Below are 12,311 nucleotides of genomic sequence, written 5' to 3' on the forward strand. Positions count from 1 at the left end.
CCGAGTTCACTTCCATTGCCAATTAAAAGATTTTATCTTGCTTATTAAGACTCTCAGTGGCTCACAGCCCAGCTACATTATTGCTCCATTCACAGCCTACCAAGTCATCTGCCCTCCTCTGGGACAACACAGCTAACTGTGCCCAGGGTGAAGACCTCCAAAGTAGGAGATAGATTGTCTTTGGTGGCAGGCCCTCAGCTAAGCAAAGAGCTACCAAAAGAGATAAGACTGAGTTTGAGCCTGTCCATATTCAGAACATGATACAAGACATGTGTCTTCACACAAAAGCCTTCCAGAAATAACAGACGAGAAATTCACATGCACACAGCACCTAATAAGTAAACGCTGCTGAACCTGGGAGAGGCACAGAGTCCACCATGGAAATGGATCTCTATGCTATTTGGTGTCTAGATTCAGCTGTGATGGGCCCCCTCAAATTACCTAAAATAGGCAGATTAAACTCTTACTCCCCCATATTTTAGTGCATAATGGACAATATAATTGTATATATAATGCTGTCTTCTTCATATATTGGCTATAAACTACTTTCCTTTTCTTTTCAAATAGAACTACCGTTGGATCCTTTCAGGTTTACAGATACTCTTTTACTGCAATACAAAATCCTCATCACTTTCATTTTCCAGACTTTTGGTACTGTCTAAATTTAGGTTAAGACAGCTGACATTTGCTTGTTGTGCTGCTAGCTTCTGGAATGCTTTGCAATTGATGTGAGTGGGGATCAGGATCAGTGCACTGATGGTTTTTTCCCCCACAGGAATTCTGTTACTTGTTTTTAAAGACTATATTTTAGGTTGCTTGACATAAAAAATTCCATGTAAATGATGGGTAAAGACAAACCAAGTGGCTTTACAAGGCTTCTTTAGAGCAGAGGTGCTTGCAGCATAGGGGATGTTAGACCAGGGGTTCTCAAACTGGGGGTTGGTACCCTAGGGGCTCGCGAGGTTATTACATGGGCTGTCGTGGGCTGTCAGCCTCCACCACAAACCGTGCTTTGCCTCCAGCATTTACAATGGTGTTAAATATATAAAAAAGTGTTTTCAATTTATAAGGGGGTTTGCACTCAGAGGCTTGCTGTGTGAAAAGGGTCACCAGTACAGAAGTTTGAGAACCACTGTGTTAGACAGAGGGGCTATGCCTTTAAATTAAAAGGGATAAATCCTGCCATCCTTACTCAGTCTTTTCAAAGCTCCCATTGACTTTGCAGAGAGTTTTGTACAAGAGTTCAGCATAACTGAGGGCCAGCTTGTGTCTCCTTAGAGATCCACAGATGCATCTCAGCCTCCTCTGTGGAAAGGGGAACCAGATACCTCATGGCTTCATCAACTCCCTCTTTCTCTGGCCTGCACAGAGAACTCTCCATGAACCCAGGCATGCACCTGGGGAATGGGCTGGGGCTTGCATTGTCCTCCTGCTGGCCCTGTGGAGTTCCTCTTGGAAAGATGACACAGTCAGATGTCTTTGGGGCAGTGACTAGCAATGACTGTAGGAGTCCTGCTAGTGCTGTTCTATTGATAGATAGCCAGGGAGTGATCGGTATGAGGCTTATGAGGGCAGTGAGCTACCATATGGATGGTACTAGATTACTACTGATCCACAGGGCACAGAGCCTATTGCATGTGGGAAAATTATGTCCCCCTGAATGAAACAATTCTGGAGCAAATTCAGTATGGGGAACCTTGCAGAGGTTTTCTCTCTATTCCTTCCCTGCTTTGTGTGTTAATTCCATAGGAGAGGTTCTTGGGCCTTGAGTAAGGACTTCCTTGGTCCAGAGGACGGTGTGTGCAACATTACAGTGATGACAACACTGTGAATGTGAATGGATTGAATACAGGAAGGCTATTTATCATTGTTAATGCTTCTCTTATTGTTTTTCTAGGATCTAGTTCAGGGTCAAAATTAAAAGGTCCTGAACTGAGTATAAAAGGTGCACAGCACGTCATTCAAGCAGGCCAGACCTTAAATCTCACTTGCAGGTAACCAGCTGTCTTGGCTTGTATAATTTTCCTGGGTATTAATCCACAGGACTCTTTTTTAAAAAATGAAACGAGGAGAAAAACAGGGTTTTTTTTGGGGGGGAGGGATAATGGGGGCCTAACTTCAATGGCAATTGTTTAATAGCTCTCTTTGTTTCCGTTGCTGTTTTTGGAGAGCAAGATTAAAGAGAACCCCAGAAATAGCTTGATATAATAAAACAGAAAGCTTGGGAACTGGAGCTATATAATTGCAGTCCAACTTCATTGTTTTTATTTCCTTATCTGTGTTTGCAGGGGGGAAATGGTTCATTCATGGTCTCTGCCTGAAGCTCCAAGTCAGGAGAGCAAGAGGCTGAAAGTAATTAAACATGCCTGTGGAAGGAATGGCAAACAGTTCTGTAGTAGCCTGACCTTGAGCAGAGCTCAAGCGAATGACACTGGATACTATAGCTGCAAATATGCATCATCAAGTGCTGTAAAGAAGAAGACAGAATCTACGGTCTATATATTTATTAATGGTAAGATTCCAATTTTTTAAAATGCTCCTTTGGTATTTTAAATTCAACAGTGTTAAAGTGGCCAAAAGTGCTGTAAGTCAACTGTTGTTAAATATCTAAATGATGCATGTGAATGACATCTTCAGCTTTGCAAAATGGTCATGCAAATTTACTAGCCCATGTACAAAATCTGCTTGCCCACCATTTACTGTGAGGCTGGATGATAATGCAAAAAACTAGTGCCAACGTTTTATTTGCTAGTGAAAAAGAATGGAATCCAAGTACACATCACACTGGGCAAGTAAAATTTTGCAAGGTTGATTTATCTGAAATGAAATGGACCAGATGTGCATCTGTGAAATGATTATGGTATCGCAGAACCATCTCAGGGCATCAAATGGTAATTCAAAAATATCTCTGCCCTGATACTCCTTATAGATATTAATTGCCATTAAAAGACCATAAGCTGCTATCTGGCCAAAGGATGCCAAATGCTGTCTTGTTGCAGATGGAAAGATCCACCTTTCAGCTTACCAGGGGAATTTTCTCATTCTGTAGAAAATTAATGTTTAAGTGTTTGACACTTTCAAACCATTCAGTACTCTGGAATTCTATCAGATATAAAACATATTGATTTTATTTAAATATCATTCTGAATATCAGCTCTTTTGTGTTCAGCAACCAAAGATTGTGTAATATATGGGAAATGCCTGCATTAGGTAGTTAAATTATAATAATAAGAATGGCTTGCTGGCCTTGTTCTCTGCAGGGATATTAATCAAGCACAGAATTCACTAAAAATAAAATAAAGTTATAATACAGGTTTTGCATTTGATTTTGAATTTTACTCTTTCTTGAGCTTTAATTCCTTGTATTTACAACAAAAAAGTGAGTAGATTAATGTCAGGCATCAGATTAATAGATTTTAAAAATCTGCAATAGATAGAATCCAAAATGGAAACTTTTCTGAATTATGTGTCTGTCTCCCCTGTTGAAGTGGATGTTGGATTGGATCATTGTTGGTTTTGGTCTTGCAAAACAAAGAACATAACTGAGGCTGTGTAAAAGTGGAACCAATCAGACCTGTTGTTTTTGTCTGTCAGAAAACAAGAGACCTGTCCATTTTGGTCTATATCCTGCCTTACCTAGAATTGCTCAATAACTTATAGTCATTTCTGCTTTTTCTACCTCTGAACAGCACTGTGAAAGTCAAGGCTGGCTGCAGGCACCAGCGCAGCAAGCAGGTGCTTGGGGCGGCCAACAGAGAGGGGTGGCACGTCCGGCTCTTTGGCGGCAATTTGGTGGTGGGTCCCTCAGTCTCTTTCGGACGGAAGGACTTGCTGCCAAATTGCCGCCGAAGAATGAAGCGGCAGCGGTTAGAGCTGCCAAAGTGCCGCCAATTGTGGCTTTTTTTTTTTTTTGCCGCTTGGGGGCAAAAACGCTGGAGCCGGCCCTGATGAAAGTATATACTCCTCAGCATTTAACCATTTACCTATGTGACTTTCAGTAGCATAACTCTGGGCAGCCAGCTATGAACATATCCCTAAAAGTGTAAAGAAGGTAGGAGGTTACTAATTTATTGACTGACATCTTCTGCTGCCCATGAAAATATGCAGCTTTCTAGAATAGTAGTTCTTAACCTTTTTCCTATTGCAAACCCCCTTGAACCTTCCACTCCATCTAGCTGAGAATACTCTCCCATTTAGCAATATGAGAAGAGCAAAGGTAGTTGTGACCATCTGACATCCTGACTCCAGGTTGAGAACCCATGTGCTAGGTCTACCTTGCTACATATAAGAGACTCCTACATGTTGATCTCTTTCTCTCATTCTCTTTCCTGCACGAGGTGTTAACACTACTTGTTAATCACTGAATTAAGTTGAGACACCATCAGTGTTTCTCCCTCTTGAGTGATTTATGTGTCGTTTTCTTGTATTTGAAAGAGAATCTATGTCAGATGCACAAGAATCAAGGCGGGCTTCCTAGTGGATGCAGATGGCTGGAGAGAAACATCAGGTCCTGAGAGACAGAGTGGTCTCTTCAGGCAGGAAAAAAACCCCTTTAATATGCCAGGTTAAATTTTCAAAAGTGCCTAAGTGACTTAGGAGCCTAAGGCCTGTAAACTTTCAATGAGATTTAGACTCCCAAGTGCCTAAGTCTCTTTTGAAAATGGGACTTAGATTCTTAGAAAATTTTACCCTTCACCTTGCTTCCCAGGAAACTTGTAAAAGGGTGTTCAAGGGGCAATCTTGTCCGAAGCTGAGATATCTCTGGCTTCCGAGTTTTTAGAATCTGACATTGCTTTCATTGGTGTGTCAGTTCCTTAGCAGCTAGGTGTTGAGAATCTTAATATAAACTACGATGGATATGTGTGCCAGCCTTGGGATAATGGAATAAGCTGCAGTGTAATTGCTTGATCTGTGCCTGGTGAATTTATTCCTCTGAACTTTCATGAGGTGAGGGAAAAGTTATTGAGCCGACATAGATTTTACAGCTTCGGGAAGAAATATTGAGCAAGCCACGGGAGATTCATTTTTGTGAATACACGAAAAAAGGACAGTTGCCAGATCTAGCTAGGTGCAAACGCTACCCAGTTTGTGTTTGTAAATTTGTTCCTAGGTGGCTGCTGTAGGTTTGAGTCTAGGAATTACAATTCCCAGGATGCACTGGGGTGGGGGCTGGGGGAGAGGGAAGGAAAGGAAGAATGTGAGGTCTGTAAAAGGGGAATGAAGCTTACCTTTCCTGTTATCAAGCTTCCCGAGTCTTCCTCAAAGGGTGAAGGTACAAAACAAATTGACGACGAGCATAAAAGAACCACAGAAAAACAGAAATCTAACTTATCCAAGTGCCCCATGATTCCTGCTGCTGCAATCTGCTGTTTCTCCTGTGGAATGAGTATGACGTTATCATTTGTAAGGGAAAGCGCATGCAATGAAAGTGCCTCTTAACTTAAATCAGTGCTTTTTGGAAACCAGAGTGGAACGCATTTATTCAGCTCAATTTGGAAACAAATAAATAAACTTCCTTTGAAGGTTTAAAATTTTTTAACTAATTTCCGGGTATTTGGGAAACAAACTGTTATAAAATCTGGATCACAATTAGTTATGTATCGTTTCCCGTCACAGGACATATGTATCAGTCTGTCATAAACAGTTAGCTAAGGGTTAATGTTCTTTTCCCTTTAAAGGGTTAACACAGGGAACCTGAAACACCTGACCAGAGGACCAATCAGGAAACAAGACTTTTTCAAATCTGGGTGGAGGGAAGTTTTGGGTGTGAGTTCTTTGTTCTTTGTCTTGGGTCTGACCCTCTCAGCTCTGAGAGTGATTTTTCTATCTCCTGGCTTTCTAATCTTCTGTTTCCAAGTTGTAAGTACAAGGATAGTAAGACAATAGGTTTATATTGTTTTCTTTTGTATTTACATGTGTGTAGTTGCTGGAGTGTTTTGAATTGTATTCTTTTCGGATAAGGCTGTTTATTCATTTTTTCCCTTTAAGCAATTGACCCTGTATATTGTCAACTTGATACAGAGCCTATTTTTAATGTCCTTTTTTCTTTCTTTTTATATAAAGCTTTCTTTTTAAGACCTGTTGGAGTTTTTCTTTAGTGGGGACTCCAGGGAATTGAGTCTGCAGCTAACCAGGGAATTGGTGGGAGGAAGAAGTCAAGGGGAAAATCTCTTTGTGTTAGATTTACTAAGCCTGACTTTTCATACCCTCTGGGTGAGGGGGAGAGATTAGATCTCTCGATACTTGTGTTTCCAGGACTGGAAGCAGGGAATCTCCTAGGGTCGTCCAGGGAGGGGAGCCTGGGAGGAAGTAACAAGGAAACAAGGAGAGGGGGTTATTTCCCTTTGTTGTAAGACTCAAGGCATCTGAGTCTGGGGGTCCCCCAGGGAAGGTTTTGGGAAGACCACAGTGAGCTAGGCACTGTAAAATTCTTAGCTGGTGGCAGCGGTACCAGGTCCAAGCTGGTAACTAAGCTTGGAGGTTTTCATGCTAACACCCATATTTTGGACGCTAAGGTCCAGATCTGGGAAGAAATGTTATGACACAGTCAATTCCCCATATTAGCACCGTGTGGATCACTAAGGTGCCCTTTTCCCATGTTTTAACTCTCTGCACAGGAGAGTAAATAGTTGCTATTTACAAACACAGAAACTGAATCATGAAAGTTAATATTGTTTGTAGAGGAAGTTTGTGCTTATTGTTTAGAAAATGTTACTCGTTTCTGTAATTAGAGTGACTTGGAATATGAACTGGATTGAAAAGAATAGACATATTAAGCCTTTCAGTTCAGTAATACAAATATCCTATTGCAGAGGAAAAGGTTATATGCACAGAAAGGAAGATATAAGTCCCTTTTCCCCTGTGGGGTAATGAAAATTCTTGCTGAAGAAGATGAGATGAAAATCTCATATGCCCCAACACTCAGCATGGTACTTTCAAGATCCCTAGGTTTTCATTCTCATCCTGCCAGGCCACATGAAATTCTTTCAGAAGCCAGTCAATATATAAACCCACTTTTTCCACTGGAGTGGCCAATATTGAGTTGCTGTAGAGTGTGAGTGCACAGTCTATGCTGTAGTTACTCTGGCCCCAGACAACCAGGAACTGATGCATCAGGCAAAAGAAACAAATATTCTTGAGAGTGTTGGCTTTATTGCAGTTCACTAAGAAAACTGGGATCCATATAGTGCATGAGACCATAGAAACTCTTTGAGCTGAGGAGAGAGAAGGGGGACATTGGAATTTGAAGCTCAGGAAGGCTTTCTGCAAGTTCCTCATGATCGTGGGGCCAAATCCTGTTCTGTATTCTCAATCTGCTCACCAGTCTGGCCTGGGTCATTTCACTGAACACCTCCTTTAATGGGACACTCGTGTTACTCACAGGAGTGAGGGTGGGCAGGGTTTTCCACTTGCAAATGGATCATATTAATGGGATGAAGACGTTTAAGAAACATACCAAGTTAGCAGCGTGCCAGCTCTTTTGACTGACTGGTTTCCCCAAGGCAGGATTCCCCAGTGACTGTCACTTTCAGACCTGCCTTTCTGGGTGCAGGCACACTGTCCTTTCCACCTGCCTGTTGGTCAGACTCTTTTTCAGCTGCTGGCATGGGGCCCATTTTCTTTTTGCACAAAAACATGCACTTCGCTCAGCCTTCCATGACTGCTGCCACCTGCTCTCAGGACCGAGCTGGGGAATACAAATAACTGTGGTTACTTCGATAGTTTAATCCTAGAGCTTTGCAGGAATTCAAACAAATGCTGCTTCCAGGTTGCCATATTGCCATTGCCTCTGGCCAATTCAGATGTAGGCAGTAGCAACATTTTCATACTAGCAGACTTGAGATTTTTTCCCCAGAAGGAAATCATCTCTATCTTTATAGTGGAAATTTAACCAGTTTCACAGCCAAATGGTCATTCTTTCTTTACAGCAAAGTAGGATAAGTTTTCAGCCATGGCAACTGCCTTTTTCATTTTCACCAAATCTGTCACTGAATTTGAGGTGAGCTTGCTAACTGTCTTGCAGCTTGGTCAGCAATAAGAATTGTTTTGTGTAGTCCTAATCCGATTATCAGTCTCCAATTTGTCATTCTTCAAGGTCTTTCCTAGCATTGTCAGTGTTCATGTATGCTAATTTATCTCCTTGGCACTATTCCACGGATGGTGAAATATTCAACGATGTTCCTGCTATGTTCCCCTCTTACAATATTCTGGGTACTGGATTTTGAAGATGGAGTAACTAAACAAGATTTTACTTCAATACAATTTAAAGTAGTCACATTCGTAGATCACCAATGACTACAGTTTCAAACATGTCCTCTAATTTTGGTTGTTTCAAATTTTTGAGTGCCCAAGATTAGATGACTAAGTGTTTCAAGAGGAGCAATCAAAAATGAAGACGCCCAGAATTAGTGGACACTGAAAAAATTAAGCCTTTGGACTTTCAAAGTGCTTGTTTTTTGGGAGCACATTTTGAAACCCTAGAGTTACACCCTGCAAGCCCTTGGTGCACAGAATTCCCTTTGACATCATTGGGAGTTCCAGTTGTTGGCAGCTGGCTGAATCAAGCTTTCCAGTTGGAATGGATTTAAATGTGACTTTAATGGATTCACTTTTCATAACCCTGCATGATATTACATCTCAGAAGAGGCAGACTGTCTAATAACAGCTCTCCAAAAACTTTGGTTTAAAGTTCAAAAACCCCAGTGTCAGGAGAATTTAGCTGGTAAAGGTATGACTTTAAAAAAAACTAAAAAACAAACAAAAAAACCCAAATCTCTGAACATTGATCAAAGATGTAAATTATTTTCTTCCTGTATATTTTTTAAAAAATCAGTAATAACCTGGCCATGGAACAACTTGCCCCAATGTTCCCAATGTGGGAGACTCTCTTATCCAGTTCATGACCCATCTCCGCGATTTGGCACAGCTCTATCATCTGAATTATACTTTTTGGCTAACAGGTTGTCAAAGTCAATAATGTAATAGCACATTTGTTATGAAAAGGAAACTAGTTTAAACTATATTACAGCTGTATGCAGTATGTGGACACATTTTCAGTGCATAAGAAAGTCCCTCCTACAAAATAGAGCCCTCTAGAACACATTGACATAAATCCTGTGGATGGAGGCTTCACTTTGTGTACTGTGAGTAGTTCCATTGGATTTACTGGGACTACTTGCAATGTGTAAAGATAAGCATGTGTCCGTTCCTGACTGTGCTTTGATGTGTTGTTGAAGCGTGCTAGGAAACCTTTAGTGTGCACCAGCAGGGTCCACACTGACCAATTAATGTGCAACGTGTCAATGAACTTTAGAAATCATACCCCAGTAAAGCGCACTGCCCCACCATGTCGATAAGCCCGTTGTGTTTGAAGATAAGTGCTTTAGTCTTGAGACGTTCAACTTCTCTGTACTTTGTATTTTGCTTGCCAAGTTATTCTTGTCCTGGGTTTATTTCTAAGGCCTGGTCTACACCGGGAGGGGTGGGAAGGGGGGGGAGGGGGATCCGTCTAAGTTACTCAACTTCAGCTACGAGAATAGTGTAGCTGAAGTCAACGTATCTTAGCTTGACTTAGATTGACTTATTTTGCGTCCTCACAGTGCAGGATCAATGGCCGCCGCTCCCCTGTTGTCTCCGCTTCCGCCTCTCGCCCTGGTGGAGTCGACAGGGAGCGCGTTTGGGGATCGATCACTACCTGCCGACGGCTAGTGTAGACATACCCAAAGTGTATTAATTTATGTCTCAATGTCACTCTTTCTTCAATGTCCAGCAGTCATTTTCACTGGGGGGAGGGCATTATTTTTGGGGCTAGGAAAGGAAAAGAAGACTGAAGGGTTTCTAGAAGTAATTTTGTCCACTTTAGGCCAGATTCTGTGCACAGTTCATTTTCACTGTGCTAAATTCTGCTTTCAGTTTCACCGATGCAACCCAATTGACTTCCATGAAGTTGCACTGGTATAATTGAAGTCAAGGGTTGCATTAATGTAAATGAAAGGAGAATTTGGTCCATGGATTTTAATGCAATTTACATGAGTATATCTGAGGACAGAATTTGGTCCTTAAAAATGTCTTTATGAATGGGAGACAGGTATTCTCTGTAAGTAGGGAAACCATTTATTTTGAGTCTGAGATACTACTGTAATAAGCATGATATAAACAGGTATCCTGGCCCCATTAAGTAGAATGGCAAAACTCCCTTAACCTTTAGTGACACCAGGGTTTCACCCATAGAGTTTGCTTCTGACATTTTTATCTCTGTGGTTTTTGACTTTCACAGACTCCTAGATTCCAAGGCCAAAGGACATAGTGATCTAGTCTGACCTCCTGTATAACGCAGGCCACTGAACTTCTTCAAAATAATTCCTAAAGCATATTGTATGGAAAAACATGTAATCTTGATTTTAAAATCATCAGTGATGGAAAATCCATCATGACCCTTGGTAAATTGTTGCAGTGGGTGATTACCCTCCCTGTTAAAAATTCATGCCTTATTTCCAGTCTGAATTTGTCTATCTTCAACTTCCAGCCATTGGAACATGTTCTACCTTTCTCTGCTAGATTGAAGATCCCATTATTAAATATTTGTTCCCCATGTAGAGCCAAATAGACTGTAATCAAGTCATCCCTTAACCTTCTCTTTGTTAAACTGAATAGATTAAACTCTTTGAGTCTATCACTGTAAGCCATGTTTTCTAATCCTTTCATCATTTTGTGGCTCTTCTCTGAACATTCTCCAACTTATCAACACCCTTCTTGAATTTTGTGCACCAGAACTGGACACAATATTCCAGCAGTGAACACACCAGTGCCAACTATAGAGTTAAAATAACCACTCTGTTCCTTTTCGAGGTTCCCGGTTATGTATCCCAGGATCACATTAGCTCCTTTAGCCACAACATCGCATTGGAAACTCTTGTTCAGTTGATTTTCCACTATGACTTCCAAATCTTTTTCACAGGCAGAGACTTGTGTAGTTGAAGTTAAGGAACCTGAGGGCACAGAGTATGGAAAGGAGGAGCATCCATTTTTCTGACTGTGCCATTTCAATATGTGTTAATCCAATTGTTTGTGCAAGATATTTGCCATAATATTTGCCTGAATTAAGGCTCTTATGTTTTAATCTCTTTTATGACCAGTTAAATAAAATAGCTGCTATATATGTTCACAGACAATACGGCAAATGACCTTCATGAGTTATATGATTCTGTGACTACTTTTTGTGGCCTCACATTGACTGTGAGTGGGAAATATTGTGGGTAACCTGGTTAAACACAGTACAAAACCACTAACTGCAGACGCAATTATTGTTTTAAAATATAATATTCAGTAAGAAGCGACCTCCAACTTATGCAAATATTCAGGATTTTTTTCCCTCTTCAGTTGCAGCCAGTTGTTTAGCAAAAAATAAACATGCTCCTCCCAATGAAAGACTGAAAGCCAAAGGAGCTTAATACATTGTGCTATTGTGGTCTTCAACATTCCTGAAAACACTCTTTTTTGAAGATAAACCATTCTGTTCAAAGTCAGAATTAGACCCCCCATGGCCTGATTCACCACAGTGTTACTCTGCTTTTACCCCTAGAGTTAGTTGCATCAGCATAAAAGTAGAGCCGTGATCAGGCCCAAAGGGTGGAGAAACTTCATCATTGGAGATGGCCCAGAAGAATAGAGGAGGGAAGTCAGATTTAGACTTTAAAGGGCCTAATTCATGACTGTGTTACATGACCTCAGGAAGGAAAGATTAATCTCTGGCAATCAGATGGAAAACATGGCAGGAGCTGCTAGCAATAGGTAGGCTGGAGGCGGGGGGAGAAAAGACTAAGATGGGATCAGGAGGGTTTATTAACTGGGAAAGAAAGGTTCTAATCTCATTGTAGTATTCTGACTGTGTTACTCCAGCACCAGCTGCTAGTCCTGAAGTAATGACTATATCCCTTTATGTTCATTAAGAAGGAAGGAGAATAAAATCAAAGGGGCTCAGGAAAAGCCTCCAAAGTAATTATGAAAACAAAATGCTGCTAGGAAACACGCTGCATATTCCTTTTAATCAAAAGCAGGAAGACGTTTGGAGGGCTTTGGGCCATATACTGCCCTCAGTCCATGGCGGAACTCCCTAGTGATGTCAATGGGAATTCTGCACGCGAATCGAGTTATAGCTGTGGCTGGCTCTTTATGTCTAAATGCTCTGATGTGTAATTGTAATTTCAGATTTATGGGGGAAAGTCACCTTCAAATGTAATACTTGCATTCAGAGGAGTCAAGGACACTTTTTTAGCTTTGTTTGACAGCACTTGACTGTCTCCTCCAAGTGT

General features: G+C 41.1%; 1 protein-coding gene across 2 annotated transcripts in view; it reads left to right on the forward strand.

Moving 5' to 3' along the window:
- Positions 1-12,311, forward strand: part of FLT1 (fms related receptor tyrosine kinase 1) — a 156,212-nt gene that overhangs the window by 19,450 nt on the left and 124,451 nt on the right. For both annotated transcript variants that reach the window (XM_050937138.1, XM_050937139.1), the window contains exons 2-3: positions 1,898-1,994; positions 2,289-2,512. In XM_050937138.1, coding sequence (XP_050793095.1) covers positions 1,898-1,994; positions 2,289-2,512 — 321 coding nt within the window. The remainder of the gene's footprint in view (positions 1-1,897; positions 1,995-2,288; positions 2,513-12,311) is intronic.

The sequence above is a fragment of the Gopherus flavomarginatus genome, chromosome 1 (genome assembly GCF_025201925.1).
Source record: "Gopherus flavomarginatus isolate rGopFla2 chromosome 1, rGopFla2.mat.asm, whole genome shotgun sequence".
In the NCBI taxonomy this organism is placed as follows: Eukaryota; Metazoa; Chordata; order Testudines; family Testudinidae; genus Gopherus; species Gopherus flavomarginatus.